This window comes from Zootoca vivipara, chromosome 15 (genome assembly GCF_965207765.1).
Source record: "Zootoca vivipara chromosome 15, rZooViv2.hap1.1, whole genome shotgun sequence".
NCBI classification, from domain to species: Eukaryota; Metazoa; Chordata; class Lepidosauria; order Squamata; family Lacertidae; genus Zootoca; species Zootoca vivipara.
Window position 1 is genome coordinate 35526043 of NC_142598.1, and position 17001 is coordinate 35543043.

General features: G+C 45.3%; 1 protein-coding gene across 1 annotated transcript in view; it reads right to left on the reverse strand.

The window, feature by feature from the left end:
• Positions 1–16056, reverse strand: part of LOC118075244 (atrial natriuretic peptide receptor 1-like) — a 59553-nt gene extending 43497 nt beyond the window's left edge. Inside the window, exons 1-4 of the mRNA XM_088658946.1 lie at positions 15961–16056; positions 5021–5117; positions 3924–4056; positions 2224–2347 (exon numbers count right to left, since the gene is read on the reverse strand). Of these exons, the coding sequence (XP_088515072.1) occupies positions 2224–2347; positions 3924–4056; positions 5021–5117; positions 15961–16056 (450 nt within the window). The remainder of the gene's footprint in view (positions 1–2223; positions 2348–3923; positions 4057–5020; positions 5118–15960) is intronic.
• Between the last annotated feature and the right edge of the window lie 945 nt (positions 16057–17001).

Consider the following 17001-nt stretch of genomic DNA (forward strand, 5'->3'; position numbering starts at 1 on the left):
ATACAATGCAAAGGTCTTAAGGTTAGCAGGGGTGGGGGGTAGGGGAGGGGTGGTTTATTTCTGATGGCTAATGTCAGATAGCCCCATGCACGCCTCTCCATTTGTGTTATACCAAAAATGCAGATGTCTCCTGCAAGCGAAGGTAAAAGAATGAAAGAAACAAAACGTGCAAAAGACACCAGGGTGTATAAATAGCTCTTACTTAGCCGAACAGAGTTATCTCAATATAAGAGTGTTCTATATCACAAAGCCACATTCCTCTTAGCCTTCATATTCAGTTCCATCTAGGCAGGGAAGCATAAAATATCTGCACCCAAATGAAACTTGTAAAGTTGAGATATACATCAACCGGCAATACTAAAACTAAAATAATTTAAGCTTTCAAGGGCTAGAACGGTGTCCTTTTGGTTAACTCGCAAAAAAAAAAAAAACTTCCCATCCTCAGAACTAAAAGCAGGGAGTCAGAAGTCTGTTCACAAAGAATAACTTTCCCCCTTTTCTTTCATAAGAAGATGGAGAAAAGGGCTTATACAGCAAATTTCAAGTGCTCAAAGAGCCAGGGATCAGAAGTGTGCAGTAGACCCTCATATTGTTATTCCCTATTGCAGAGAGTAGTCTAGCTTGGAGAGCGTAGTGGGGACATCCCTCAGATCAGCTAACTGTAAGAACACAAGAACATGAGACACGCCTGCTAGATCTAGTCCAACATCCTGTTCTCACAGTGGCCAATGAGATTCTCTTGCGAAGCCTGCTGCCAGGGATTGGACCCAAGAAGGTGAGATGGAGGAGGTGACCCTCTCCTTCTTTTGATGCTGCAGGAGAAGAGGAATGCAGCCTTGATTTACAGCAGGGGTTTGAGGAGTCTGAGAAAAGTTGGGCAGTGTTAGAAGGAGGAGGGGAGGGGGGGAGACAGAAGCAGGGCAGCCAGCTGACACGTTGTCACTGGAGAGTATTTCTGACACCCCTTCTCCCAGAACTCGGCATTCATTAAGAGTGCAGGAACAAAGGAATCAGAGGCATTTGACCACAAGCGGCCACCGTAAGGGCAGGTGCTGCTGCTAGGAAACAGGGAGGAGGGGCTCAGTTGGAGCGACGCCATTGTTAGGGCTTGTTCAAGCGTTCTCTTGCCTCTTGCTGTTATGACTGAATAAAACTCATTAAAAGAACTCTACCTTGTTTCTCTGCTCTTGCTGCAACTGGGGGAGGAATAGCTTTCTCGAAGCCTTGACACCCGCAAGCAGGACATGAGCGCCACGGCACTCTCCGCACCTGTGATTCCCAGAAACTGATATTCAGGGGCACACTGCCCTGACAGCGGAGGCAGAACATAGCCATTGTGGTGAGTAACCACTGATAGCATTGCCTGCCATGAATAGGTCCAATCATAGGTGCCAACTCCCCTAGAGGTCGAGGTCCTTTCAGTCCCCCCCCTAAAATATTTGAGGAGGCAGAGGCCCCCAAAGTTGATGGGCATTGTCAGTCAAATGGTGTGTCTTGTGATTGATTATGTGGGGAGGGCTTACCTTGTCCCCCACTTTTTTATTATTCAAATTGGCACCCCTGTGTCCAGTCCTCTTTTAAAGCCATCCCATTTGGTGGTCTTCACTGCTTCCATAGCTGAGCTGAGATTTGAATTGAGGGGTCTCCTGGCTCATAGCTCCCACTCTTATAACAGAGTGCTAGGCATGTTCCTGGTGCCTCTCGGCCATAGCCCACAGAGGGGAAAGGAAAGAACCATTGAGCAAATTTTTAGCCCTGCTCTAAAGGTAAAGGGACCCCTGACCATTAGGTCCAGTCGTGAACGACTCTGGGGTTGCGGCGCTCATCTCGTGTTATTGGCCAAGGGAGCCGGCGTACAGCTTCTGGGTCATGTGGCCAGCATGACAAAGCCGCTTCTGGCGAATCAGAGCAGCACACGGAAACGCCGTTTACCTTCCTGCTGTAGCGGTACCTATTTATCTACCTGCACTTCGACGTGCTTCCAAACTGCTAGGTTGGCAGGAGCTGGGACCGAGCAACGGGAGCTCACCCCGTCGCAGGGATTCAAACTGCCAACCTTCTGATCGGGAAGCCCTAGACTCTGTGGTTTAACCCACAGTGCCACCCACGTCCCCAGCCCTGCTCTATGCCTCCATTAAAAGGTGTTTCCCGGAACCTAATGCCTCTCAGTTTCCCCAGGCTAGGCAATGTGGCCATGTCAAAAGCCTTGCTGTTTGTACTAACCATGAAGGCCAAAGGGCAAGAGTGAATGTTCGCATGATGGACACAGCAGTTCTCTCCATTTGCATCTTTCCAGTTAGAAGGGCACTCCTGTTCCTCACAGAATGTTTTGGCAGCCGTTGCATCACTAAAAAAAGAAGAAGAAGATTCCAGAGACAAAGCTTACTTTGAAATCAATTTCCATGTCTGCATCGACATGTAGACATCTCGGTAGGGCCAGCCCACTCATGAGGCGAGGGGAGGAGGTCACCTCAGGTGGTGGCCTCCCATGCCACAATTCACTACTGTGGCTTCCTTCTCCCCACCCTTTGCCATTGCCTGCAATTTCCTCCTTTGTGCCCACCTGCGAAGGAGGTGGTGAGTGGTGGAAGAGGAAGTGGCCAGGCAACGAGGGGGCGGCTGTGGCGGGGGGCAGCTGCAGAGGCAGAGGTGGGCAGAAACAGCCAGGCATGGTGGTAGGCATTTTTGGTTTTGCCAGGAGTAGCACAACATCCTGGACTGGCCCTGCATCTTGGTGTTAGAAAGGAAGACCGTAATGTCCAAATCAGGAGCAGTCAAATCTGGTCTCTGTCACTTTCTCACAGCTTCACCCATCAACCTGCCATTTCTGCATCAATCCTGTGATTTCTTGGGGGAATCTGTGCAAAAAATATCTGCATATTGTTTAAAGACAATTTAAAATATATTCTCCCTCCAAATCCACATTCCTATAGGATTTTGATATTTAATTATTTCGTGCTGAGAACTGTAGTGGAATATTCAGGAGGTGCGAAAGCCAGTGAGCTACCGTACCTGACTTACTAGCCAAAAGGGGGCAGAAGCATGCTAGGAAGCAATATCAACCAGATGTTCTTTCAGGTATAAAAAGGATGCCTACCTATCACTGTGAAAGGAGATTAAGACAATATATCTTTGATCATAACAGGGAAGAGTCTCTCCAATTTTAATGAAGTTAAAAACAACACTGTGATTTAAGTATTAAATTTTGGGGAGAGGTCATTCCAATCTAATTCACACTGGATTGTGATATTGCCCAATCCTTTATTTGGAGGTGAAAAAAATAATTCAATAACTTCTGTTTTTATATATCTTGGTGGTGGTGGGGAACCTCCTGAATTAATCTGAGGGGAGCTTCTCTTTCCAACACCTGCTATGGGAGAATATTGCAGAAAAGCTTACTAGTACTTATGTTCAGCTAGAGGTGAAGCCCAAGAAGATAAATGTTCAGAGGTGTGCTTTTGTCCCCTTCATGATATGTGAACTGTAATGAAAGCATGCTGGGTCTTCCAGTGACTCAGATATCTCACTGGGTGATTGCATTTACAAAAAGTGCAGATGCTAAAAGTTTTCTGGTATCGTCTGCAACAATCTGAGTTTCCTGTACTTGCATGAAAGAGTTGCAGGTGTGTCAAGGCTGTTTTGTTGTACTGGATTATTGATTCCTTCAGTAGCACCTTAAAGACCAACTAAGTTTTTATTTTGGTATGAGCTTTCGTGTGCATGCACACTCTTCTTTCGTGCATGCACACGAAAGCTCATACCAAAATAAAAACTTAGTTGGTCTTTAAGGTGCTACTGAAGGAATTTTTTTATTTTACTTCGATCCAGACCAACACGGCTACCTACCTGTAACCTGGATTATTGATGCTTGTCAAACCTTGAACAGGAGTACAGCTAGGGCTACCTTGCATTCAATGGCTCACCTGTGGGAAAGGATCCCATTTTCCACAGAATAGTGGTAAAAGTTGTCAGAAGCAATGACTGCGTAGATTACATCAAAGGATTCCCCGCTTATGACCTTTTCTGGGGGCCTCTGGACCCAAGCCATCTCCAGGCCTGAAGAAATAAAAGCCAGCTCAACACTTCACAGCCAAAACAAACTAACCAACTAACCAACTAACCAACTAACCAACCAACCAACCAACCAACCAACAGCACTATGCAAATGCTATTGGCCTAAACAGGTTATTTTGTTCATGTAACTAATAAAGCAGGATTTGAAGGGCTGTCACATAGATGATGCAGCATTTTTTTTTAATCTGTTGCTCCAGAGCTCGGATACAGAGCCAATGGTCTTCCAGAATTTTCTGGCCAAAACTCCCATCTTTTGGGAGTTGGCATGGAGCTGGTCTGATTTTGTCCAATGGCTTCAAGAGAAAAGGCATTTCACATGCAAGCTCCTGTACATTTAGTTACACATAATGAATAGATCGCAACCATGCTGTAAATCGGTGGTCACCAACCCACGGTTTGGGGGCCAGATAAGGCCCGAGGGACTCGTTTATCCAGCCCGCGGCGCCCCCCGCTGCCCGCTCTTACCAGTGTGGCGCGGGGACCCACTTTCGGGTCGGAGGAGCATCAGAAATAGTTTGTGCGCATGCGCACGGGCCTCCTCCGACCCGAATGTGCACCAGAAATAGCATGTGTGTGTGGTACGGGTGCTCGCTCCCCCGCCCTCCGGCCCGCCACGTGATCATCGCTCGAGACACCAGCCCGAGGCAAGGAAAGCTTGGAGACCCTGCTGTAAATCTTTTATTTGTGTTCAGATCACCCTGGCTGAATTTTCCTTGGAATACTTGAACTCCAGGCAAACATTTTTTCCCCCTGATGTTCTTGTGAGCGTGCTGGTTACTTTCCTCCATTTAAATTGCCTGGAAATAGATGTTACTGCTGACTCATGGATTTGAAGTCAGGTACAAGTTTGGAGATGCATTAGGAATCCTCTTGATTCCTTCCATTTCTTTCCAGTCTACTGCATTACCAAGAGGCTATATCCTGCAAAAACAAGAGGGGAACTCACCACCACAATCCAGCATGTTATACTCATCTGGTTTCTCAAGGGGCCAGCAGTCATAATCGGTATTATCCAAATCATGCCACCCAGCCACGAAAACAACCTGCCACAGAAAAAGACAGAAAGCCATATGTCAGAGGGTCGTAGTGGCTACTCTAGAGTAACTCCGCTTGAGTCCAATTTGTCTTTAAAGACTTTTATTGTGCAAGATATTTACAGTGCAGAGACAGGTTAAAACATGACCTCTCATCCCGAGTCAGAATCCGGCAATGGCATTCATCTGTTCTTACGCCTGCAAAGTAGTTGGGGCACCCCAAAACGCCTCCCCCTTGACCTGCGTTGCGGTGCTCTCCTTAACTCTTGCGCCGGAAGGAGCAATGCCCTCTCAGTCTCCTTCCTGAGCTGTCGGTGACAGGGCTCTCCAACTTCCCCGAGCTCCTGCCTGCACCTCTCCGCCCCCGAGCTTTCCCATTGTTCCTCACGCTGATTTCTCTCTCCCTCTGAGTCTTTCCCCTCCCCTCTGGCTGCTTCAGACCCACTGCTGCTCTCTATGCTTGATGAGGTGGACGTCAGGATGATGGGGGCTGGCTCTCTGTAGGGAGTAACCCTTACACCATACATAAAGACATGGGACTTATTTCAATTTTCTATTAGCCATCTTCAGAGAACCAGTGTCAGGGTGCTGTCAGCGGGTCCTGGCTGGTTGCCCAGGAAAGTATAAATAATAGTAATAATAATAATAATAATAATAATAATAATAATAATAATAATTTATTATTTATACCCCGCCCATCTGGCCGGGTCCCCCTGCCACTCTAGGCGGCTTCCAACACACATTAAAATACATTAAAATATCACAGATTAAAAGCTTCCCTAAACAGGGCTGCCTTTAGGTGTTTTCTAAATGTCAGGTAGTTGTTTATCTCCTTGACATCCGATGGGAGGGCGTTCCACAGGGCAAGCGCCACTACCGAGAAGGCCCTCTGCCCGGTTCCCTGTAGCTTTGCTTCTCGCAGTGAGGGAACCGCCCGAAGGCCCTCGGCGCTGGATCTCAGTGTCCGGGCTGAACGATGGGGGTGGAGACGCTCCTTCAGATATACAGGACCGTATACAACAGGGGTCAGTAAACTTTTTCAGCAGGGGGCCGGTCCACTGTCCCTCAGACCTTATGGAGAGGCGGACTATATTTTGAAAAAAAAAAAGAACAAATTCCTATGCCCCAAAAGTAACCCAGAGATGCATTTTAAATAAAAGCACACATTCTACTCATGTAAAAACACCAGGCAGGCCCCACAAATAACCCAGAGATGCATTTTAAATAAAAGGACACATTCTATTCATGTAAAAACATGTTGATTCCCGGACCGTCCGCGGGCCAGATTTAGAAGACGATTGGGCCGCATCTGGCCCCCGGGCCTTAGTTTGGGGACCCCTGGTATACACATAGCTGCCAAGTTATCCCTTTTTAAAGGGAAATTCCATTATGCTGAATAGGCTTCCTTGCGAGAAAAGGGAAAACTTGGCAGCTATGGGTATACAAGGTATACAGGTATACAAGGAAAAGCCCTTTTATAGTAATTATAATAATTTTATTATTTGTATGCCAAGCTAAGGAAGGCACACATCTAAGAGTTCAGTCTTTATGGACCAAAGAAGCATGTACAGCAACTCCCATGGTGTTCTGGATGCACACCCATCTAGCCACTTGGCAGCTGTCCTCTCGGATCTGCACCCTGCAAGGTAGTTGCAGCAACAGTGAGACCTCGCTGCAGGCTTCTATAACCTCCCCTGCTGAGTTGCATGCTTGCAACCTCTCCTGCACGGAAGTTGTCACTGCACTTCCCGCTTCAAGCCCCTACTAATTCTAGGAGACAGCAGGGCAGGGGAAGGTGGAGGGTTTACGGACTCGTCTGCTGCCCACACAGCTTCTTCTTCATCTGCCACATCCTGCGTGCCTCTCTTCCATCTTGGACTCCTCTGACTCTCCCTCCTCCCGCTGCCCTGGCTCCTGCTTTGTGGCCGGCACCAAACCCCATAAATCACAGATCTCTTGGGTCACTCCCCTGGTCCCCTGCCTCCGTCCCACCCTCTTCGGAGTCTTCCTAGTCCCTGGCACCCTAGGGACCTCTGTGCAAGATATAAATATGGCCCTTGAATGCATAACACTGGCGTTAAATGCCTCAAGTTTATCATGTCGATGAGTGAACCGATTGCAACAAATATTAATAGAGTTTCAGCCAAAGGGATTCCCTGATCATTTTTCATGAAAAGAGCTCTTTGCTCAACCCACTGTTGTTAAACTTGTATTTTTCTCATCTGTCACGCAGTAAAGCTGCCTTTTCTGTAAACAGGCTACGGGTTTTTCTGCCTTTGCCCTTAATTAAACGCCACCTCCTTTTTACACAGCGTAAGGTTGTTCCATAGCCTACAAATAAGTCTGAATATTAATACTGGTGGAATCCCAGGATCTGTCCCTCTCTTCAGATATGAGCATTTGTATGCTGCAGAAGAGCTTTGAAAGTAGAAGGGGACATTATTAGAGGATTCTCTAATGTGAGGGGAGGAAATGAAGTTGTGAAAATGCAGAGGAAGGTGTGTAAAGAATAAGAAACACTGAAGATATGTACAAACTCGCTGCACATAAACAAGTTGTGTTCAAGTGTAGGCTTGCCATGGACAAATCTAACGATATTTGGAATTCATTTTTAGAAACACCATATTAGGTTAAGTACGGTTGCCATATTTCAGAAAGGAAAATCCAAACACAAAAGCTTTTGTGTGTGTGTGTGTGTGTGTGTGTGCAAAATCTCCAAAACAGAAGTTTTTGAGCTTCTTTTTTTCATAGGTAATCTGCAACAACAATGCCATACTTGCCATATGCCTTGGTTTCCACAGACATTGTAACAAATTCTCAGGATGCTATTTTCAGCAGACGAATCCAGGATATGGCATCCCTAAGGTAAGATCTGGTTAACTACAATACCTCCCCCCCTTTTTTATTCTGCTTTGTTTTCTACATGGGTACTACATTGCAATATCTTCACTTCAATGGAAGGACCCAAATTATATATGGGTAACAGTTTTCTGTTATCTACTGAGACTGTCGCTGCCACTATCACACACACACCCCAATACACACAGACCTAGAGATACTTTGGGTTTGTTCACGATTTATTAGCTCATTGCTGTTTCATTTTTTTAAATTGACTATTATTTTTATTATATCTATTAAGCAACCTTTAAATGTAAGAAAGCCGTTCTTTACTATCACCTGTACTGCAATCCAACCAAAATTACGCCCCTCCCGTACCCCCTCCCCAGGCCCATTTATTTCAGATGGAGAGAATTCATTGAATGAGCTTAACTCTCATTGCAGCCGGCGAGACTTATCAGGGTTTCGGCTGGCTCATACCCATAAATCATTTTTACTGCTCTCATTTTCATTGTTGCTTCTGTTTCACCTTTCCATCTGCAAAGTGGCTTGTACAACCTGGATAAAGTTCGTCATTGGCACATTATTCGTATTATGGATGCTCCTTGTGTGTCTCGGCCGCAGTAAACCTCCTGCTTTTGCAATTATCCTCAGCGACCCGTAACAAGATCTAAAATAATGTTTACCTACCAGTAAACTGAGGAGAATTTGGAGCTCAGGGCTGAAGGCTGTGACTGCACTCATAGTCTCTCTAAACAGGTATTGAGGCAAGCAGATGTCTGGCGCTGAATGAATTGTGTTTCCTCGTACAGGTGCTCTATAGTTGCCGGGGCTCCATCTCCTCCTCCCTGCCCCCCTTCACACCACGCAGTAGATCTCCTTGCATGCAGTGACAACATTATGGAAAGGGTCCCGAGTACATGACTCATGCAAGGAGACACAGAGGCTTACTTACCTAGGGTTCTTCCCCCTGTGATCACACACACAAACACACAGCTTCCTGCTAATTGCCAGAGGGAAAATTAATGGCAAGGTGAGACACACACACACACACACACATACACACTCCCCATAACTCTTAGTCCTCAGGCTTCCGCTTTTCGATTTCTTTGAAATAGTCAGTGTTTCTCGCTGCAACATCATGGTTAGCTATAGGCGAGGAAATTAGGGGGTCATAAACTGTTGTTGTTGTTCGTTTTTGGGGTTGCTTGATGCCAAAAAGAAGTCTCAAAGCGACTTAACAATGCGATAAATTGCAAACAAGTAGAAGCAATAAGTTTAAAGCAGGGAGAGAGAGAGAGAGAGAGAGAGAGAGAGAGAGAGAGAGAGAGAGAGAGAGAGAGAGAGAGAGGCAAAATTCAAAAAAGAAACTCTGAAGTAGAGTCAACAACAGTTCTATTCCCACGCCTATATTAAGAGACTAGCAATTTTCAGGCTGTAGGACAGATATTAATTAGCAAATAGAGTTCTGCCAGTTTAAGCCCCTGGGACTAATTTAGGGCTCGGTTAAAATGCCAGAGATGACTGAAATTGTAGATAGCTGGATCAGTCTATTTCTGTCTGTGTGAGTTTTGCATATGTTCGTTCGTAAGTCAGTTCTGCCCTATTTCTGCATTAATCTGCAATTATACATTGGTTTTTTTTTAAGCCACATGGAAATATGTAATTCAATGCCTAAAAAGCACAAACATTTTCTTTCCGAACATGTATTTCTAAATGATTTTATCCTAAATTATACATCGGGTATAGGGCAGTATATAAATTCAATAAATAAAGTATTTGGGTACGTTTTCGGAGCTGTGAACTGCATCACAACATTCGGAGAGGTGAGAAATCTGACCAATAATGGCACATTCGTTCTGAAGATGCAGATCAGGTGAGTTCGCAGAGCAACTGGCAAAGAACGATTTCCTCGAGCATCTCTAGTTAAAATGCCATTGTGTTTCTGCTCCAGCCTATGCAGCGTTCATCCACAAGATACCCACCATTCTAGCTGCTTCAAATTACTTAAGTGGTGGTTATGAGGGTGGTAGTTCCTTTGTGCACCCCAGAAAGTCTCATTTCTATGCTACAGTAACATTCCACCTAGTTCAACTTCCCTAGAACCTTGGCTACAGCAGCTGCTGCTCAAACACAGGTCTGGGAACACAAGTTTTCTAGGCCAAAGCGAGGACACAATGTAGCCTTGGAGAGATGCTGGGCACATTGCATTCATCATCAACCTTTGATGTGCATCGGCACAAAGTGGCACCTCCTGATTTTCTCAAACTCGTTTATCAAAATGGGAGACAGGAAACATGCTTGGATAATCAGAATCTGGGATGAACTAATGTGGGCAGATTAAATTGATGGATTATGCCAAAATAGCAAAACAAAAAGCAAAACAAAAAAAAACCCGGAAGAATCAGAAATCAGGAGGGCCAAGTTTTTAATAAGGAATGGGGAAGATTTAGAATTTATCTTAAGAATGAAACTTAAGAATCATTAGTAGGATTGGGATAACACTTGTAGTTTAATGTTGAATGGAGATTGGGACCATTATAAAAGATGCAGGAAGAAATGGTTAACAAAAAGACCCACAAAGGGGAGTTCAGGAGATTTTATTGGAATCTTGTTTGTATGTTGGACAATTGACTGTAAAACTCTAAACTGAAAACTATTTCACACACACACACACACACACACACACACACACACTAATGTGGTGCTTTTGCAAGCAGGTACCTAATCCCCTGGGGTTTTCTAATAGCTGTGAGTTTAGATCAGAAATGCACAGCTTCTGTATCCTCAGGAATCACTTTATTATTCAGACATCCACATAGGCTGGAACATTGTATCCCTCTCACAGATTGAGAGGCTTTATAACAACGGTGGCCTTGTAGATATGGGGCATATACACTCAGGTGCATGTGGTTACTGGAAGGAGTTACAGAATCAGTGGGATGCGGGTGGCGCTGTGGCCTAAACCACTGAGCCTCTTGGATTTGCCGATCAGAAGGTTGGCGGTTCGAATCCCCATGACGGGGTGAGCTCCCGTTGCTCTGTCCCAGCTCCTGCCAACTTAGCAGTTCGAAAGCACGCCAGTGCAAGTAGATAAATAGGTACCACTGCGGCGGGAAGATAAACGGCATTTCCATGTGCTCTGGCTTCCATCATGGTGTTCCCATTGTGCCAGAAGCAGTTTAGTCCTGCTGGCCCCATGACCCGGAAAGCTGTCTGTGGACAAACGCTGGCTTCCTCGTCCTGAAAGCAAGATGATCGCCGCATCCCATAGTCGCCTTTGACTGGACTTAACCATCCAGGGGTCCTTTACCATATTTATTTTACAGAATCAGTGGAATACCTGAAACATTTCCTCAAGGGGCAGATGGGCAGCAGTGTGGTTTATTAAGCCCAGAACAAGCATTGTGATCGAGAATTCCCCACTGCCTTCCCTCCTTCTGCCACATGCCAGTTTCAGTGGTGAGAAAGGCTTGTTTACACCACAGTTCCCTGTTACATCTGAACCAGGAAACTATGGTTTAATATTGGACTATTAAACCAGGTTCCGAAACCAGGACCTGGCTTTATAGCAACTTCTCTTCCCCTCCTCCTCTCGCTAGATTATTTATTTAATCAATTATTAAAATTGTTATTTAACAAAATAAAAGAAATCCAGGACCACAGTTTGCAACAATAAATTATGCATGCAATAAAGCCAAATCCACAGAATGCATGAGGAAATACCAACATCAGGGGAAAAAATACCCAGATTGGGAAAGTGACATAAGGAGAAATGAAACATCCCTCTATCCCAAAGCTGCAACTCTAGTCCAACTGGAGCTTCCCACAGCTGCTTGTGGTTTTTTTTTTTAAAGGATCCCCTCCCTTCTCTTTTGGTCCTGAAGCTCAAAACATAAATGGCTAAGTAGACCAGGATGCTTGTTATCTCACAATGCAAGCACATCACCTACTCATTCTTCTTTCTACCCCAACCTTTTATCATTTAAATCCATAAATATATATATAAAATCCAACCTCTGATCACCTAGTTTGTAGCTACTCGAGGGTACAAAAAGCTGCTGGGTCAAGAGGATGCTTAGCAAAACCTATTTGTCAAGAATTTTCAGCCCTCACATCACATACTGTGTTGCTATAAAATATTTATTTTAGCAATTTCGCTTTGCACATCTCAAGCCCTGTCTTTGCTGTAAATTCAGATATGGGAATTTTTCTTGCCTTACCGCCTAACTCAGGAAAAGCTGCGTGTGTCTGACAAATGCATTGTTCTTTTGCTTCCATCTAGTGGTCAGGACCAATACAGCACAATCCTGTTCTAAAGAATGAAATCCAAACATCAGAAGCTATAAAAACCCACCCTGGCAATGAGCAGTAGCCAGGAAGCAGGTGGAACACAGGGGAAATGAATGTGATCTTAAAGGATCGGGGATGATGGGCACTTAGCCAGCCCCCCCCCCAAAAAAAAAATATTGGAAAAGAATTATTTAGGCTACGAACCTTTTCTTAACATGGTTTAAACTCGCTGTGATTAATTTACCGTGTTTCCCCCTTTTTAAGGCGTAGTCATAAAATAAGCCATAGCAGCATTTCTAAGCATTTGAGAAATATAAACCGTACCCCGAAAATAAGCCATAGTGATAGGCGCTGTGCGGAAGAGATCACTGAGCTCCCCGAGTCAGCAGCAGCAACGCCGGCCGCAGCAGTGTTTGCTGAGTCCTTTCTTGCTTTTGGGACTTGGTTACTGTGCTGGCTTGGGATGGTGTGTGTGCAATTGCTGTTGCTGCTTCGTGTTTTTCAGCTGGATTCTCTGGGTTCTAAGCACTTTCCCCCGTTTGTTTGTGAAGCAGCACTCGGCTGCAGCCCCTGCCTCTCCCGACGGCTGCATGAATGCGAGGCTGGAGTTGATCGCTATCTCCTTTTCCATTTCTTTTGTCTTTGAGCACCCGGCCCCGCCCCCTCTCCCCTTCGTGGAATGAAGAACAGAGTTTTAGCAGCATTTCCTCATTATAAAAAAAAGGTCAGGAACTTTTACTTTAACCTCAAAAATGGGATATTTCCTCTCTCTAAAAACAACTCTGACCTGAACACCAATAAAACGGGGGTAGATCACCTCCAGTTTATAAATCCGCAAGTAGATCGCAGTCTCTTGGAAGTTGGGCTCTATACTTTGGCTGATTGCAAGCCTTTGCATCTTTAAAAAACAAAAACCATGCGCTTCTCAGTCTTAATTTTCCTTTAATTCATCCCCCTATACCCTCCTCCAACCATTGTCTCCTTCCATTCCTTACCCCCCTCCCTCTCTCCCCACTTCCCTCACTCCTGTGCGATCTCATTTAGTCATATACTTGCTTTTTCTGTTGTGTTGTCTATTTTATATTTAATATTATTACCCTTTATGATGTTATTTTTCCCCTTGCGATAATTATTTATTTTTTATCTTTAACTAACTTTCCTTTCCATATTTTTCCATATATAACTCAACACTTTCCCATTCCTTCTTAACTCTTTGGATAGAGTGCCCCCCCCATTATTGTTGTTAATTTTACAATTCCTGGATTTTTTATGGAACCGAACAGCTCGGGTGCTTCAGAATGTGCCTTCTGTTGCTACAGGGCTATGGGGCTTCACTATTTGACCCCCCACCCCAGGTTGGGATTTTTAAAGTAGTTCTGTGGGTCCCAGGGCACAGAATCACCCCGATCCTTTCCTTTGTCTAAACAGACCTCTTCCCCCCTGACTTTGGAAGGCTGTGCTTCAAGGGTGATACCAGGGGTTTTTTAAGACCTGCGCCTCTTAAGGATTGTTACGGTCCATAACTTCCATTGCTTTCTACAGGGTTGGGGGTTTAAAGCACTGCCACCCCCACCCCACCCTGCAGGCGCTCGGAACTGGCAGCGCCAACAACGCGCCCAGCAATGTGCAGAAGAGAGCACCGAGCATCCTGAGCCAGTGGGTCCCAGTTGTACCAGCACTTTTTTAAAAAAAAAAAGACACCCCCTGAAAATAAGCCACTGTGTGTTTTTTTGAGGGAAAAAAGTTATAAGACGGTGTCTTAAAAAAGGGGAAACACGGTATGTGTAGGCATGCATGGCATTGTGATGACAATTTAAGGTTAGAACAGGTTTCGTTTCGTTTCGTTTCTGTGAAGGACAAGATTACACTTTCAAAAGGCCCCTAGAAAACTGCACCAATGATTCAATATATATCTATAATTTTTAGGCAAGAAAACAATTTTAAAAACTCTTAATCCACTAATACGCGAAGCAGATTAAATGACTTAGATGGCATGATTACATCTGGAGAGATCAATAGGCTTGCCTTGTTTTGACACTTTGCAACTGTGGTTGTTGCTATTTTGTCAAAGTTGCGCTTAAAAACCCCAGGCTTCATTATCTATATATTTTATCATATGAAGAACACGGTACAAAATTGTGCCTCCCATGAGGAGTTTGGCATCCCTAATGAGAGGTGCTCGTCGGCATACTGCCTGGAGGTTAAATCAGGTTTCCCGTTCACAATTTTCTGCTGGAGTCCATTACTTGCAGTTCTTCCTCTTCCTAATTGCTGTCCTGAGGCAAAATTGCCAAGGAGTGCCCTGGGCTCTGAGAACGTACTGAGCTGATTGTACTAAAGGAGAGCAGTATACCTTCATTATACGGCTTTCAGGGAATGCTAAAGCTGCACCTCGTTGCTCTGACTTTTGACCACGGAGATGCTTATTATAGGACCCACTTCATTTCTGTGATTGTGAGTTGTTTAGACTGTTTTCAATTTTGTTGTAATCTTCCCAAGAGCCTCAGGGGGGAAGGCAGGTAAAGGTAAAAAGGTAAAGGACCCCTGGACGGTTAAGGCGACTATGGGGTTGCGGCACTCATCTCGCTTTCAGGCCGAGGGAGCCGGCATTTGTCCACAGACAGCTTTCTGGGTCATGTAGCCAGCAGGACTAAACTGCTTCTGGTGCAATGGGACACCATGATGGAAACCAGAACGCACGGAAACGCCGTTTACCTTCCCGCCTCAGCGGTACTTATTTATCTAATTTTGAACTGCTAGGTTAGCAGGAGCTGGGACAGAGCAATGGGAGCTCACCCCGTCGCGGGGATTCGAACCGCCAACCTTCTGATCGGCAAGTCCAAGAGACTCAGTGGTTTACACCACAGCGCCACCAGCGCCCCTAATAATAATAATAATAACAATCTCCAATTAGTTGTTTCCAATACAAGGAAACGCCCACTTTGCTGTCTATGCATATAAAAAATTGACCAGCCCTTGTGAAAACTCCTCTCTCTCTCTAGATTTATCAGACATTTAGGATCAGACCCGATGTTACCATGATCTCATGGGCAATGTCCAAAATGGTTGCAATGTGTCTAGCTTCACAGTGGGGGAAATTCAGACCCACCCACCCCCAATTCTGCAACACTCACTGGCCTTGTTTTACATCCTCTTCTGGAGCTTTTGCCCAACCGGGATATATTCTAGAACCATGATTATGCCTCTGTCTTCCTCAGATGGAGGATGCTAGTGGCCATAATAACATCTTGGCTTTGAAAAAGAATAATTTTCATTAAAGATTTTCTTGGGTTACAAAAGGGTTTGCATTATCTCTTTTTTCAGGTCATAGAATCATTTCCACTGATCAATTGCATTCAGTGTGAGACATTTGTATTGTTGGGTCAAGTAAGTCATACAGTGGTACCTCGGTTTAAGTACTCAATTGGTTCCGGGGAGCCATTCACTCTCCGAAAAGTACTTAATCAGAGTGCTTCTTCCGCGCATGCTCGAAGCGCCGACAGAGAGCTTCTGCGCATGCGCAAACTGAGCAGATTGCTTCTGTGCATGCGTGCGCCGCAGAACCCGGTAGTAAATACTTCCGGGTCCGTGGAGTACTTAAAGCAAACGTACTCGAACCGGAGCGTTCTCAAACCGAGGTATGACTGTATTGATTAGCATGCTATCAATGGGTTCTTGTTGTTGTCTTGTTGGGTTGTGGACGTGATAAAGGGGAGCCTACCGGGATGCAGGCGTCCTCTTCTATTTGTCCCCATGCCAGTTTCAGTCTTTTGGTTAGTAAGGCTATTTCCCATATGATTTGATACCAGCGGTCCATGTTCACTCCCGACAGGTCTCCCCAGTGTCTGGCTGTGATGCTTCTGGCTGCTGAGAGTAAGTGGGTTATAGTGTAAGCTCTTTATAGTGTGAGTGAACATTATTGTCTTGTGAAATATTCAGCAGGGCCAGTTCTGGGGTTGCTTCCAATGCCTGTTTGGTTATTTTGCATATTTCTTGTAAGATTTCCATCCAGAAGGCAAGGTTGGATTTGGGGGCATTCCCACCACATGTGGAGGTATGTGCCTGTAGAGGTGTAGCCTTCCAGCATTTTGCAGCATTTTGGTGAGGTTCCTGGGTGCATCGGTGCCAGTTTCTGCAGTGTTATAATAGCATCTTGCTGTAGTGAATATGTGAACTGGTGCATCACTCGTATGCGAAAAGGATCACTGCAGGGATGGTGACCCTATAGAGGATTACAACTTTCATCATCCCTGGCCATTGGTCATGCTGGCTGGGGCTGCTAGGAGTTGAAGTTCAAGAACTTCTGGAGGACCACAGGCTCTCCATCATAAGTGTACTGCCTCCCCATGGAGCTGATGAAATATGCAAGAACTACTTTTGCTGGTCTTTGACCATATTAAAGTTTACTTACTTACTTACTTACTTACTATGGCAGAAGTACTAATAAATGTGGGACGCAGGTAGCGCTGTGGGTTAAACCACAGAGCCTAGGGCTTGCTGATCACAAGGTTGGCGGTTTGAATCCTTGCGATGGGGTGAGCTCCCGTTGCTCGATCCCAGCTCCTGCCAACCTAGCTGTTCGAAAGCACATCAAAGTGCAAGTAGATAAATAGGTACCACGACAGCGGGAAGGTAAACTGCGTTTCTGTGCACTGCTCTGGTTCACCAGAAGCGGCTTAGTCATGCTGGCCACATGACCTGGAAGCTGTATGCTGACTCCCTCGGCCAATAACGCGAGATGAGCGCACAACCCCAGAGTCGG